Source organism: Paroedura picta, chromosome 3 (assembly GCF_049243985.1).
Source record: "Paroedura picta isolate Pp20150507F chromosome 3, Ppicta_v3.0, whole genome shotgun sequence".
Taxonomy (NCBI): domain Eukaryota; kingdom Metazoa; phylum Chordata; class Lepidosauria; order Squamata; family Gekkonidae; genus Paroedura; species Paroedura picta.
In genome coordinates this window covers 138,399,291-138,414,912 of record NC_135371.1, presented here as the reverse complement: position 1 = coordinate 138,414,912, position 15,622 = coordinate 138,399,291, and the positions used below count along the sequence as shown (strand labels likewise).

The 15,622-nt window shown below is 48.4% G+C and overlaps 1 protein-coding gene across 10 annotated transcripts in view; it reads left to right on the top strand.

Annotated features, from left to right (window-relative positions):
• AATK (apoptosis associated tyrosine kinase) overlaps nucleotides 1-15,622 on the top strand; it is an 83,148-nt gene that overhangs the window by 56,367 nt on the left and 11,159 nt on the right. For all 10 annotated transcript variants that reach the window (XR_013229475.1, XR_013229476.1, XM_077328225.1 and 7 more), the window contains 9 exons: nucleotides 897-1,015; nucleotides 4,022-4,109; nucleotides 4,881-5,014; nucleotides 7,829-7,913; nucleotides 8,399-8,520; nucleotides 9,064-9,213; nucleotides 9,830-12,767; nucleotides 13,331-13,493; nucleotides 14,299-14,532. Coding sequence is in view for 8 of the 10 variants with exons in the window: in XM_077328225.1 (XP_077184340.1) it covers nucleotides 897-1,015; nucleotides 4,022-4,109; nucleotides 4,881-5,014; nucleotides 7,829-7,913; nucleotides 8,399-8,520; nucleotides 9,064-9,213; nucleotides 9,830-12,767; nucleotides 13,331-13,493; nucleotides 14,299-14,532 (4,033 nt within the window). In the remaining 2 variants the exon portion in view is untranslated. The remainder of the gene's footprint in view (nucleotides 1-896; nucleotides 1,016-4,021; nucleotides 4,110-4,880; nucleotides 5,015-7,828; nucleotides 7,914-8,398; nucleotides 8,521-9,063; nucleotides 9,214-9,829; nucleotides 12,768-13,330; nucleotides 13,494-14,298; nucleotides 14,533-15,622) is intronic.

Below are 15,622 nucleotides of genomic sequence, written 5' to 3'. Positions count from 1 at the left end.
TCCCTTATAAAGTAGTATTTGCAGGTCTTTGCTTTGGCATTGTTGTGGGGCATGGAACTAAGGGATGTAGTGGAAATGGCTGAAATGAGTCACTAGTGTACAAAGTGTGTTAGAGGGAATTGCCAAGGCAAGAAAGGCACAGGTAAGGGAAATGGGAGATCTGAGACAGAGCATGGATTTCCGATGCCCACAAAGTCAACAAGTGGTCAGTCCTTTACGGAAATATATTTATTTCTATTGCTTACCATTTGCATGATTCCCAGTGCCCCTCCTTCCTTCTCACCCTCCCTTTCTCTTAACAAAAAAAGCCTGTTTGAGAACTTGCTGTGGAATGTCTGAAATATAAGTGAAGTCAGGGAGGTAAAATTGCTAATGGAGGAAGGGCCAGATGGCTTCCATGCTATAGTTTGTAATTTTATGCAAACTCCCTCAAGAGCTTATGGTATCAGCTAGACAGGCATAAGCTTTAACTTAGATAAAAGAATGAGTAAATGCATCAAATCTATTCTGTTGCAGTATAGATTCAGCCCAGGAGCAGGCATGAAGCAAACAAGGGCCCAAGTTTTACAACCAGCCTATACTTTATCCTGGGACACTTTTGTCCACAATCAGCTAACAAATGAATGACACTCTTGCACTGAAAAGGAATAAACACAAAGTGGAAAAAACTGAAACAAGGAAAGTAATGAGCTTCTTGTTTTGCTGAAGAGCAGTGGGTGGGGCTGGGTTTCTGATGCACAAGCCCAGTGGTGACTAAGCTAGCATTTTAACTTTGCAGCATTCATTATGTTTGCCCCGGCAGCCATCTTGTAAGTTTGGCCTTCTCAGTTCCCATCTGAGCAACGGTGAGAATTGTCCTAGCCTGTTCAGCTGTACTTTTCTCTCTTGCTTTTTAGGTGTTCCTCGGTGAGGTGAATGCAGGGCTCAGCAGCACTCAGGTGGTAGTTAAGGAGCTAAAGGCCAGTGCCAGTGTACAAGATCAGATGCAGTTCCTGGAAGAGGCCCAGCCATATAGGTAGGTTCTTGGGCTGTTCTGTAGCAGGGAATGCAGGAGGATTCCTTGGGTCTGTACCTTCAATAATATTCTCTGGCCCTCTCTGCATGAGGATTCCAATGCCCAAAGTATCCATCAATGGCAAAACCCAATAATATGGACATAGCTACTGTGTCAAGTTTGCTCTTCACCCTTGAATCATGCTTATTTACCAAACTAGATAGTTCACAAGCAGGGTTGCTCGAAGGGGGACGGAGTCTTGGAGGAGCCATGGAGCTGTGCAGCTTGTGTGATTTGTTCCCCTGAGATGTTGGCTTGGGGATGGATATTATGAAAGGGGACTCAGTGAGCATTCTTGTCTGGGGACCATGGTAGCTCATAACTGTCCTAATCACAGGCGACACACAAAGGACAGGTGCTAAAAATATTGGCAACACACACAAATATGAGGCCTTAACCTACTTTACTGGAGACCCAAAGAGCAACAAGGAGCGACAGTTACTTGTAGACAACTAGGCCTGGAGCAAATTGCTAGCTGCAGTCACCAAAGGTTGTATTCCCAAACCAGAATTGAAAGACATAATATGCTGGAAACTAAATACAGAACAGTGCAACTAAATACAGAACTGTTCAGTACGTCACAGCAGGTCTCATTCTAATGGAAGACAGAGGATTTCTACATTGACAACATGACACGTGAACCACAGGGAGTTGCGGAGAAGGTCCCTTGACCAAAGTGCTGGGGCTGACACTTTAAATAAGGACTGACATGGCCAAAGAAGTGGAAGGGATAAAGAGTAGGAGGGCAGGAGAAAATTTGTGAGTTCCAGTTGGTGAAATGTTTTTGCTTAGTATTTAGGAACGTATAATATGTTTTTATCAGGACGTGGAATGGTATAATATAGCCCAGTCTCATCAGATCTCAGAAGTTAAGTAGATTCTGTTCTTGGATGGGAGATCACCAAGGAAGACTTAGGGCCATTTCGCACGGCTTCAAAATAGCACAATGGTTGCTAATTGGAAACGCTACTAATTTGCCATAACCCACGACGTCGTAGACAATCTGCAACAATCCTGAAACCAATCAGCAAAAAGCGCTTCGTTGTGGCGCTTTCAGGGGAATCCAGAAAAGTGGATTCACCCTCCGGATAGCGATACACTCCTGCAACCAATCTGCAACAATAGCGATAAAGACCTGTGCGTTACCATTGTTGTGGGTTCTTCAAAGTCCCTCCTCCTGAGCCTGTCCTCCAAACTTCCGGCGAAGCGATCGCCATTTTTTTTCCCCCGAGCGAGTGGAGATCAACTCACCGGCGAGCCTCCGTTTAGCCAGTGAGGCTTCCCAGGCTGCAGTCCCTCCTCAGAGCAGTTTAGTCACTAAGCACAAGAAGCCCGCAGAAGCCCGTTTGCTGATGTATTTTCCCTTTATTTTTCACACTGTTTCGGCTGAAAATCGCGCCCGTGGGGGGGGGGGGAGGGGGGATTTTTTTTTCCCACTCGGAGGCAGCATGGCCACGATCAAATGACAGCTCAAACAGAGGCTTCCCCGGCTTCAGTCCCTCCCCTTCAGTCACTAAGTGACCTTCAGTTTCACACATTCCATTCAGCCGAAAATCGGGCCGTGAGAGGGGGGGGATTTTTTTTTTTCACTCGGAGCCAGCGTGTTAACGATCAAACAATCAAACGGAGCCAGCGTGTTAACGATCAAACAAACGACAGCTCAAACACCCCAGGCAGCTGGATGGGTCTCTCCATTGCAACGAATCTACTCAGATTCGTTACAATGGGTGTGTTTTTTTTTTTTAAAAACCTTTCTTAAAGGGAAAGGGGCTGTTTGGGAGCATGCTAACGGCTGCCCATTGGCTGCTTGACGGCCAGGGGCGGGACGAGCTTGGCAATAGCGCTTCCTTTCTAGCGATTTCTGCGGAGACCGGAAGCTTGTGGGAAACGCTAAAAAACGCAACTGATTCCACTACAAAGCCAGGTATGCAAAACGACGAATTCCACTATTTTAAATGGCGATTTTTCATTCAGTGACCAATTTGCAACAAAGATCCCCGTGCGAAATGGCCCTTCGATGAAGAAGGCAATAGCAAATCACCTCTGCTTAATTACTTGGCTTAAACTCAATGGGGATGCCAGAAGTCAATGTGAAGGGCTGGCGCCTAAAACCTTGTTTCCATTTCCTAGGAATGTGAAAGTACTTCTTCTGCTCCTTGATGCCCATTATTTTGCCCAGCATTAAATAATCCAGAACAACTTCTCTGGTCACGTATCCATGACAACGTTGCATGCATGGAAGTGCTTTAAGCAGACTTGAGGTGTCTTAATTTGTAACACAGGGATAGTCAACCTGTGGTCCTCCAGATGTCCATGGACTACAATCCCCATGAGCCCCTGCCAGCGAATGCTGACAGGGGCTCATGGGAATTGTAGTCCATGAACATCTGGAGTACCACGGGCTGACGACCCCTGTTGTAACAGACAGGCTGTTTTAGAGTATGTGCTTCAGTGGCAGGAGAGCTGCAGTTCTGACCTAAGGGGCATTAATGAAGGTGTAGAAGGGGACGGGTGGTGCTGGAAAGCAATGAATGACTGTGACTCATGCACAAACAACTCGCAATTGTTTGTGGACATGTTGGGATGGCTGGCACAGCATAGGACCTATTTATTAATTGTCCATGCAGGGCTGTGTCATGGGAGCCTAGTGTTAGAATCTATTGTTAGAAAAGGGGAAGGAAGGAAAACTGCAGATACAGAAATGTAAACCCAGTTAGAGCATTATCTATAGGCCTAACCCAATGCTATCCTGGCTCCCCCAAGCCTTGTTTTTCCTACTGCTCTTTGCTCAGAGAGTATCTTGTTGGTATCAGAGGTTTGGTTTCCTCTGCTGTGCCATGTCCATGATCTCCATTGTATCTTGAAACCCTCTGTCAGCATTCCGCAGCCTTTCCTTATCCAGACTCTGGACTTGCTCCTTTGCGCTTTCCCCTCCAATCCCATTTCTCTCTCTCCCCTGCTGCACAGGGCACTCCAGCATACCAATCTCCTGCAGTGCCTGGCCCAGTGTGCAGAGGTCACACCCTACCTGCTGGTGATGGAGTTCTGTCCATTGGTGAGTCACTAGTAGAGGGAAATCTCACTGCTTCCTTTTTCCATACCTCCCTGGGTCATGTCTCAGCCCCGCTGGGTTTAGAGTCAAAGTAGTATCAACAGTTTTTTGTTTGTTGCTGGTTCAGTGCCCAGCCTTTGGGGACTGTATCATATTAGGTGGACCACCTGAAGCCAAAGCTGTTGTACTGCTATTTTGCAGCGCATCTGTCCTGTGGCTGACCTGCGGGGGAATGGTGGGGGAATGTTTCTGCTTTACCTAAGGGAGGATTGGACTAAGTGATGACAGGGAAGATCCATGACTTAGTGGTAGACTATCTCCTTTGACTCCTTTGCAGAAGGTCTCAGGTTCAGTAATGGTCATCTCCAGTTAATAACCCCCCCCCCCCCAAAAAAAAACACCAAGCTGCAGGTGACGTGAAAGACGTCATCCTGAGACCCCCCTGGAGAACCATTACCAGTCAGAGGTGGCAACACTGAAATTGATAGGCCAGTGGTCTGATTGACCAAAAGGCAGATACATGTGTTCATGTGGGTTCTGCACATCCACATTCAGCAACATTTCATCTCTGTGTTGCTGTGATGCTTTATTGTACATGACCTTTCCTTTCCTCTCAACCTGGGCTTTCTTGGGGTCTTGGCATCATCCCCTTTGACTGCATTGCAGAGATGCTTTTTCTCTCTTGTTCTTCTCCAACCCATCCATTGAGACCTCACAAGAGAGGTCCAGAGGCAGTGGTTGCCATGGGTAACGCTGCTGCTGCCACCCTGACAGGGTGACCTGAAGGGCTACTTGCGGAGCTGCCGTGCGGTCGAGGCACTGGCACCTGACCCCCTGACATTGCAACGCATGGCCTGCGAGGTGTCCTGTGGCCTGCTGCACCTTCACCGCAACAACTATGTACACAGGTGAGACCTCCTGATTGCTTTCTGTGTGTGTGTGTGTGTGTGCGTGTGTGTGCATGTGTGCTTAAAAGAAACACTAGTGAGAGGCTCAGCTCCCATGCTTGAAATGGCCAGGAATCAAGTGCTGAGCCAGCAAAGGGGTAGGAGGTATGCAGGGTCTTGCCCCTAAAAGGCAGTTGAGCAGCCAATCAGATCCTTGGTTGAATGTGTTTTGAAGTTGTCTGCCTTTCTGGAAATCTGCAGAGACCTGCCCAAGAGAACACCATGGGAGCACGCGTATGTTATAAAAGCCACCAAATGCAGAATAAGCAATATTCTGGCATGTCTTCATAGTATTCTTCTGGAACAAAATGGCAAGAGAAGATTTTGGATTCTCAGGTGGGACCTGTGGGCTGTGAGAGAGCAAAGGGCTGGGCCCTGAGATCTTGTGCAGAGAGTGCCTCATACACAGTGTACTATGTGTCTGACTGGCTCTGCTTCTTTGTTCTTTTGTCCTGCATTGGACCCATGGGATGTGGCTTACAGCAAGAAACCAGCAGGCTCTGGATATTTCTGCAGCTTCTGCTTCTTCTTTACCAATTGCTCCTCTTCCCCAACAATATCCTGGTGCTGAGTGAGTAGCCCTCAGAGACTCCAGCATCAGTGATTTTGTTGAAGAGGGTGAGCTCTGTCATCTGGTGAAGCTGCATACTCCAGGAAGGCGAGGAGAGGAAGGCCACACAGGACACTGAATTTTGTGTAGCACACTGGCTGAGAAATTAAGAAATCCCTAGTTCAATTCCCACCTTTAACATGAGTTCTCTAGTTAGCATCCAATAATACTGACTGGTCTCTGTGTTCTGAACACCAAGTGCCCTATGGAAATTCTAGTATTCTTCTTCTTTTTCTTGATATCTATAATATCATGAGATACCTCCATATCCCACTGTCCCTTGTGCATGCTCCTGCTTCCCCTGCAGTGGCTGATAGGAGGTCTTCTCCAGGAACCCCAGGGACAGAGATGGTGTTTCCACCTGGTCCTGTTTCTCAGTGACACCTGGTACTTTGAGTGGGCTATTTTAAAAAGGGAGGGCTATTTAAATAGGTACTCACCAGAGGCGCATCCTGGGAGATATAGGTATGTATGTACAAAATATTTGAAGTACCTTCAAGAAAGCTTCCTATCATGCAGAATGTTAATTTTGGCCTAATGTTTGTGAGACCATTTAACCACGGGTTTGCTAAAAGTGATCATGCCTCTTTCTGTTTGATATGTTTGAACTGATCCTTGAAATCAATCAGGGGTGCTCTGCTGCTGGTTTACTGACTGATGTTTGCTCCTGGAGACAGAAACTTGTGACTGCTACTAAAGGAATTATTATCTTTATTATTTTCAGCTCAGTAACTGATGACTACGCTCTGGGAATAAGGGGAGTAATTCAATTTGTAGGTGAATCATTTCCAGCAGATGTTTTGGAGAGCACATTCACTTTTCTATTTTTTGGCTAAAAATCGTGGACAGTAACTTTATGCCTTTTTATAACAGTTTGGACAGCAGGCATAAAAGGCAAAATCCTCTAGGCCAGTAGCTGCTGGCCATACTTTCACTCCGAAATCTCTACACTAGATATCTGATCTGATGTGTTTATAACCCTTGTTTCGGAACCTTCAAACAATTCAAACACTGTTATTCCCTGGGAGCTTGCATGTGAACACATATTGGCCCTGGATGAATGGCCCAGTGAGCAATCCAGCAGAAGGAGGAGATATACCTGTTGCAGTCAGGGTGGATAAATTAGACAACAGCTCCCCATACCTCCCCTAAAGAAGCAGAAAACAGTGAATCCTACATTTCATCTACATTAAGTAGGTATAGTTGGGGCCTTATACTTTGCAAAATTTATCATTCTAACTTAGGTGATTGTGATCTTCAAATGGGCATCCCATAAACACGAAACACAGCAGCAGCAGGAACAGTGTCGTAGTGTACACTGCGTATACTGTGTGCCCCAAAGCCCCACATTATTTACGAGTGAAATCCAGATAGGTTCACTTAAGCAAAAATACATCTGGCATCCTGATTGAAATTCCAGGTATACTGCTAGGCCAGGGGTCATAGAGAGGAGGGAGAAGGAAAGGAAAACACACAAGCGAACAGTGAGGATTTGGATAAGGAGGATAGGTGAGATTGCATAGCTGCTGGGAAAGATGGAAGTCTTACAGGAAGGAGCTAGGAGTTTGAAAAGGCCTGCATTCTACAACCAGATATTATAGCATGCATGTGTTTTTTTACACTGCATTTTTAAAAAATTCCCATTATGTACAAATATGATGGTGTTCTTGATTCTTGATTCCACTGTCAAACAGAGGAGGAAAAAGGCAGACTTATAGCAATCAATGTATTGAAGCAACGTGTCAGGAACCAGGAAAACAAGCCTGCCATAAATGGAGGTGAACTCTTCCTCAGTTTCCTGGCCGGCTCCTTGCTTCTCATTTGTGCTTGCTTCTCTGTTGTGGAAACTTCAGTAGAACCTCAGGGGAAGGAGGTGTGGCAGGATGCCACAGCTCTAATGAACTCAGGCTGGGGAATGGCTAAAGGGTAACGTCCAAGCTCCCTCCATCTTAATGGCTAGTGGGATCTTCATGCTGGAGTTCGGCATGCAGAACAGACCTCATTGAGGGAGGGCATCAGCTTTGGGATTCTACCCAAATCTGATCAGCTCTTCCTCACTCCTTGGTTCTGTGCTAGTCTTAGTTACAGTGCATGAATTCCCCTGGCCTGACTAGCCCTTAACATTTTCTGGTGTATAATCTCAGCTGGGTGTTTCTTTTGTTTAGTGACCTGGCACTGCGAAATTGTTTACTCACAGCTGACCTGACTGTCAAAATTGGTGACTATGGTCTTTCTCACTGCAAGTACAAAGTAAGTCTGCATTGGGGTAGGGCGCTAGGCAAAGGGACTCACAGGGGTGGCTGGGTTTCTAGTACAGGTCTTGAAGTGCTGCCTGGGAGGGAACAGCTGCCTTTGGGTTTGGGGAAATGCCGATGTCAAAGAGGAGAGTAGGAATATATGTGGGGGGAAGCAGAAGTGTTATATCTAGAGGCGCTTAGGCAAGACTAAGGAGGATAAAGGCTTTGACATTATCCTCCACAATAATGCTGTCTGCCAATGGCTGGGTAGGGGAGGTGAAAGGGAGAGGAGCAAGAGCAAGCAGGAAGTGGCCGTAATGAAACCGGCCATATATTCCATCAGGAACAGCTTTTCTGTGCCCCTGTAATTATTGGTAGGGCTTAGGATTCAGAGTAGGCATGTAGGTGAGGGTAGTGCTTGCTCTTGCTCTGACCAGTTTGCAGTACCTCTTGGTTCCAGTTTGACGTGTTCTGGCTTTGTCTCTGCATGCCTGGCAGGATGACTACTTTGTGACGGCTGACCAGCTGTGGGTGCCGTTGCGCTGGGTGGCTCCTGAACTCATCGATGAGGTTCATGGCAACTTGCTTATTGTTGACCAGACCAAGACCAGCAATATCTGGTGAGAAAATCAGGGGTTGGTGTGATGAGAAAGCTGGGGATAGAATAGCGGCAGAGTATCATGCTGATGCCTACATGAGAGAGGAGGAAACTGTATCAAAACTCTACACAGCCTGATCCATAGACCAAGTTCTCAGAAGATGAGATATTGGCACTGCTAAGATGGTCTAGAACCAGGTAACTGGCCTTCTCTGAGCCAAGTGAACAGGAATGGAACCTGTCATCACTAAGGGATTGTTTATGGTTCCAGTTGTCTAGGCTTTATTCTCTAGGCCCAGGGGCCAGGAGGCCATCTCAGGCTTGAGTAATCTTCGTTACTCAAAACACTATCTGGGAGAACGTGGCAAGTTTATAGGACCAGAGAAAGGGGCATCTTTCTTCCAGCCTATGGCCTGGAAGAGACCTTCTCCAGCATGAGAAGGCCAAGGATGGTACCTGCTGAGTTTGTTCCTTTTGAATGTTGCTACCCTAGTCCTGACATGGCTCTCTCTGTCCATGTTGTGCTGCACATCTCTTTGCGTTTTGACTTTCTTTTTTTGGGCAGGTCATTGGGTGTGACCATCTGGGAGCTCTTTGAACTGGGAGGCCAGCCCTATTGCCACTATTCGGACCGGCAGGTGCTCACTTACGCCATCAAGGAGCAACAGCTTAAACTTCCCAAGCCAAAGCTTCCACTATCACTCTCTGACCGCTGGTGAGTGGAATAGTCTTACAAGGGATGGGGTTAGGCTCACTGCGACAGGCATGGTAAAGGCTAGCTTCGGCAGGTGGGACTGGTTGGGTGTGCAGATAATTCTAAGGGGTCATGTCAGCCCTAGAGGGTGGACAAGTGGCACCCTTGGATCCTTTGTTAGGAAAGGTCAGGAGGACTGAAGGGTCAGATTCTATGAAAGACCAGAATAGAGGCTTAGCTAGAGTGAATGCACAAACCAGGCTCTTCTCATGGACTCACTTGTTGGTCAGCATCTGGCTGATTCCTGGTGCTCCATCTGGTATAAATTGTGTCTTCGTGTGGGAGGTCACTGTAGGGCTCAAGGTGCAGTATGCATGCTGCTCTGCTTCCACTGTGCATGTGACGATATATAACATTCTAGCTGCAGTTCTTAACTGCCTAGAGGAGTGTTGTGTGAGGCTGAAGAGTAAAGGAGGAGCTGTGCTGCTAGGAGAGGAGACACATCTGCAAAGTGAAACTGAGTCCCTGGGTAGTGAGTAGTGAGACTTGAGGTTGGGAATGCCCCCTGTGTGGTTGCATGATGGGCGCTACTGTGAGAGCCAAGATGGAGACTGTACTCTCTCTTCCCTGCTTTCAGGTATGAGGTGATGCAGTTCTGCTGGTTGCAGCCAGAGCAGCGCCCCACTGCTGAGGAGGTTCACCTGCTGCTCTCCTACCTATGTGCCAAGGGGGCTTCGGAAGTTGAGGAGGAGTTTGAAAGGCGCTGGAACTCCATGAAACCAGGGGGTGGTGGAGGCTCCAGCTCTGGCTCCAGCCACATGGGTGTTGAGCTTTCCTCTTTCCCGCTCCTGGAACATTTTTCCAATGACGGTGATGATGTCCTGACTGTCATGGAAACAAGCCACGGCCTCAACTTTGAGTACAAGTGGGACCAAGGCAAAGCTGAACACCTTCCAGCCTCAGCCTTGAGCCCTCACGGACAGGCCCGCTATCATGAGCTCTACTATTCAGCCAGCAGCAGCAGCGGAGGGGGCGGGCACCTCAGCCTGGGCGTCTCACCCTCCTGCTACGAGTGCAAGGTTCAGGGCTGCCCTGGTCTGCACACGCCAGGAGTGGTTCCTGTGCTGAGTGCCCACAGCCCCTCACTTAACAGCGAGTACTACATCCGCATTGAAGAGGTGGCCTCAGAGGGCAGTGGGACGGATCTGGATTACACCATGTGCTCCTACAGCCCTGAGTATGGCTGCCCATCCCGAAGCTGGCAAGCCAAGGAGGGCCACTATGAAACAAGCAATAGTCCTACTGTCTCACTCACCATGGAACCTCTTCTGGGCCACCCCGCACATGCTGACAGTCACTGGGAACCCCCTGAATATTACTCCTATGGAGCACAAGGGGACAAGGAAGCCCCATACTATGAGGCCTCCCCAAGGGAAAGTGCTGAGGACTACCTGCTGAAAGAGCCCAGCGGCTCTGAGTGGCCTGTTCCAGTTTTGCAGAAGAGTGTCTTCACCGACCCTCTGGGTGTGTCGCCGTCAATGACCTACAGATACAAGGAGGCCACGCCAGATGGTGTCACTTTGGGTCTGGATGAGGAGAACTCTTGTGGCAGCCCCAGGAGTGAAGGGGGTGAGATTGATGAATCCCCTTCCTCCAGCAAGCATTGGACTTCCAACACCTCAGCCAACAATAACAGCTGCCGCTCACTATCCCCGTGCGAGCCACCTGCCAATGACAGCTGGTGCTACCGGCACATGATCACCTTCCAGGGGCTCATGGCAGAACCGCTGTGCACAGTGCCTCGGGAAGAGCCCACTCTGGGGCTCAAGGATTTGCGAGCAGCACTCTTGGGTGGGGAGCATGTGACATCGTCTCCTGCAGGCTCCCCGTGTCTAGATGCTGAGTTGCCACCAGAGGAGAAGGAATCCACTGACGTCGCTGGTATCGAGGTCAGGATAGAGGACTCCACAGATCCCAGGACTGAGTGTGAGGAAGGGTATCCCCAGGCCGCTGTGCCACTGGTGGAGGAACCGGATTCAGAGACATCGTTATCTGTGCCAGAACCAGCTGTCAGTATAAACATTGGGGATGCAACCACACCAGCTGAATTGATAGGTGAGACACCAGTTGCTGGGGAAGATCCTGTCCCTGTGGAAGAGGCTTCAGCTAAATACCCACCTAGGTTGTTTCAGGAGATCAACCTAGAAAACTGCAAGACCGTCAGCAGTGAACAGGACCAGACACCAGACAAGACGGTGTCGAGCGCTAGCTTCCCTGATATGGATGAGGCCAGCGATGAGGATACAACTGAGCTTACGTCTGGAGTTTTTGCTGACTTCTCAGTTGATTCTGTTGAACGGCAGGATATACTGCCCACCTTCAAGTCCCTGCAGAAGCAGGGGGAGACCCCTGACTCTCTGGAGTCATTGGACATTCCCTCCACCACCAGCTCCTGTGAGGCGTTCAGCCCCACAGCCTATGTGTCATCAAGCCAGCCAAAGGCCCTGGACAGTGGGTATGATACAGAGAACTATGAGTCTCCTGAATTTGTCCTCAGGGAGCCTCACGAGGTGCGAGACCTTGAAAACTTTGCCCAGCTAGGAAAGATGCAAGAAGACAGGGGGGACTTGACCAAAGAACTAAGCCTGTCAAGTTCTTTCAGTGCGGAGTTGCACGTCTTAGACAAGAAGAACCCTTACCGTGACTCGGCCTACTTCTCTGACTATGATACTGAAGGGGGAACTCGGGAGGAGGGGGAAGGGGAAGGGGACAGTGATGGTTCCGAGGGGCATGAGCCAGAGACCTCCCACGTGGGCCTTGAAGGGCAGGGTAAGGTTCCTAGCCCAAATGGCCCTGAAGGTGAGTCTGTGCCTCCCTGTGCTGAGCCATCTGCTCCCTGTGGGGACAGTCTGGTGCGTACCTTTCCAGAGGCTGAGGGACAGGTCGTAAGAGAAGGTACTCCAAGGGCACCACAGGAGTTGCTGGTAAATGGAGTTACTGCTGTGGTGCTGGAGTCAAACTCAGCCAGGGATGAGAGTGAAGGAACTGTTGCTGTGCCCCTACAGCTGGCACCCACCAGATCTTTTGTCTTGTCACCTGTGGTCATGAGTTCAGAGCTGCCCATCCTGGTAGTTGAGGGAGATGTGGGGGCAAGGAATGCAGGGCTGGAGAGTGGGTTGAGAGGTCTGGAGCATCCTGAGGAACTGCAGAGGACTGGAGAGAGTGAGGAGTTATTCAGCGATCCTGCGCTCTTCAGTCCCCCCCTGGACTTGTCAGTGGTGTCTTCCCAGAAGTCATCCATCACCACCGATCCTGAGGAAGAGGAAGATGACACGGAGGACAGCGATGAGTCTGACGAGGAACTGCGCTGCTACAACATCCAAGAGCAGAGCGAAGAAAGTGAAGAGGAATCACCTGCGGTGCCCATTGTGGTGGCTGAGAGCCACAGTGCACGCAATTTGCGCAGTCTGCTCAAGATGCCCAACCTGCTGATGGAATCCTTCTGTGATGACCTTGAACGCAAGAAGAAAGCTGTTTCCTTTTATGACGATGTCACTGTCTACCTCTTTGACCAGGTGACTTGGCTTGGGTTGGGAGCTGGGAGGGAGAAAGGAGCCTGAAGAGGTGCCAAGGAACAGAGATGGTGCCTTTTGCATTTGTTTAAATTATCTGAATACTGCCTCAGAGTAAGATTCTGAAGGAGTCACTGGACATTCCTTCACCACCCTTTTCTATGGGGCACTAGGCCACCCCCACAGCTGAAAGGATCCTGGGCTTAAAAATTCCTAAACTTGTAAACATGAGTGCCCTCTACTGGCATGTAATTCTAGTACACCTGAGCATATCGGTGCTAATCACTGCAAGTACTTTTTAGCAGGATGCAATCATGCTATCAACCCATAGAAATAGTAGACTTAATCTAATGTTAAACTGCACTCCTGCCATTTCTTTAAGTCCAACCCTAATATTTCAACTTGGCATGGAAGTGACCCAGGAGCCTGCAAAAGTGAGGCTAGAAGAGAAGTCCTGAGAGCAGAACAGGACCTGGCAGATAAAAGAGTGAGCTGCTTCATCTGGGTAGCCTGAGTTGTAGCAGACGGTCCCGTAAACAATTATTCTTTGTGTCTCTTGTGTACAGGAAAGTCCCACCAAGGAACTTGCAGACCAGCCTTTCCCAGGGGTCCCAGAGCCAGGTCTGGACCAGCCTGTGCAGAAAGAAAGCAACAGTCATGCAATCCCCGCAGGAAGGACAGATACCCCAAGCAGTTCCTCAGAAGGGAGCACCTCTGAAGAGAATAAGGGTAGGACGAGGGTGGGGAATGGAAGGTCAGCTAAAGCTATGAGGGGCGGGTGCCACATTAAGTTTCCCTGCAACTTTGCAAACAGAATTTTTGAGCTCAAGTTACCTTGCGTTGTTCCTCAGGATTGTGCAGTACTTTTTATACACTCTCTGTGTGAGCCAGGTGACCTAAGAATGCATTCTTCTGAGCTCTTTTTGGCTGTGACCTTGACTTCAGGGGTGGGTGATCATTCCTTGTAGTGGAGATCTCTTTGTCACCATTGCCTGCCTTTACCTGCATTGGTCTCATGATGGGTTTACTGTCTGCCTCAGTGGTTCTGGGTGGGAGCTTTCCCCTGCTATGTTCATTGGGAATGGAAAGCATTTATTTTATTCCCCCCTGCAGCAAAACTTTCAGAGATAAATTTGACCTCAGGGAGCAGCTCTGTTAACATGCTCTATTTCATAGAATCATAGAGTTGGAAGGGGCCATACAGGCCATCTAGTCCAACCCCCTGCTCAACGCAGGATTAGCCCGAAGCATCCTAAAGCATCCAAGAAAAGTGTGTATCCAGCCTTTGCTTGAAGACTGCCAGTGAGGGGGAGCTCACCACCTCCTTAGGCAGCCTATTCCACTGCTGAACTACTCTGACTGTGAAAATTTCTTTCCTGATATCTAGCCTATATCATTGTACCTTTCGACCACTAGAGGGGGATAGAAGGTGGAGCTACATCAGGGTCTTTTTGGATGCAGAATTTAGCAGACAGGAAGGCCCAGTTTGGGGCAAGATTCATGACTCCTCCTTTGTGTCTGTTTTCAACTCCAGGTGGTGGTTTTGAATGGGACGATGACTTCCCCCTCATGCCAGTGAAATCGTCTCTCATGCAGACGTTAACATCAGCAGTGTCTGAGCCAGCCCTCCCCAGACTGCCACCCACCCTAGGGCCCGCTCAGAAGCAGGTGCTGCCCATTCAGTTTTCACGCTTCACTGTCTCACCTGCCCCAGTGTCCCGGTTCTCCATCTCACATGTCACTGACTCAGATGTCAAGTCTGTAGGAGGTAAGATGCATTCAAAAAGGAAAGGTCCCTCATGAGGAGCAAGGAACCTTGATGTCTCCAGAAAAGTTCAGGCTTTGAGCAGTGGGGCAATTCTTGTGGAGTGGATGTCATATGATCAAAATTGGGAAATAAAAAGGACTGCTGAAGTGTTAGATGGGGAGGGCAAGGCAGGGTGGGTCTAATCCCTGCGGAGGTGCACTTTAGTTCCGTTCATTGTGATACTTAGTCACAATAGAAGGGCAACCAATGGACAGCTGGGGAGGGAACATAGTGGGACCATGATGCATACACCATTAGGTCACAGTGAAAAGCTGCACATGACATAAGGTAGGTCTAGGAATTTCTGGAAACTGTATGGTTTTACCATAGAGCTTCTGGCAATTCCTAGACAAAAAGTGACAAAAAAGATACACACAACATTTCCATTATTTTGTTTTAAGGATTTTATTTTATTTTAATAAAATGTTGTTTTGGTTTTCTCTCACAGCCACTTGGAGGAACACCAGTGGGCAATGGGAAGAGTGGGTGGGTGGGTGGGTGGATCTCCTGCCCCAACTGGAGACTGGCAAGCATAGTTCACATTGTGGAAGCTATGCTCATGTGAAATTATTTCAGTTACCAAATGTATTTTTAAATAGTTTTTGTAATATTTGCACTTAAAGAACAGGAAAAAACAGAAATATGTGTTTTTCTGTAGAAAGGTTACTATAGCCCTAATCCATAGTTTCTTATTGGCATGGTTATTAAAGAAGAGGATTGTCCCTCTTCCAAGGTGTTTCTCACCCACATCAGAGAGGGAGGTAGCTTGTGCTGTAGGGAGGTGAGCCTTGAAAAACTCTGGAATATGGCCACATAAATGTACCCCATTGATCCTAGAGGGAAGGGGATGACATCTGGGGGTCTTCACCCCTTAAAAAGCATGGAATTAGCAGAGAAGGAAGTAGTACTATCTTAATTAACTTCTGTGAAGGGGTACTTTGATACCTGGGAATTCCTGTTTCAGTGATGATCAGTCAGTCAGTTGATGGATCAGCTGTTTGCAACCTCCTCATATCTATTCAAAGGAAGAGGCTACTTGCAGCCAGTTGAT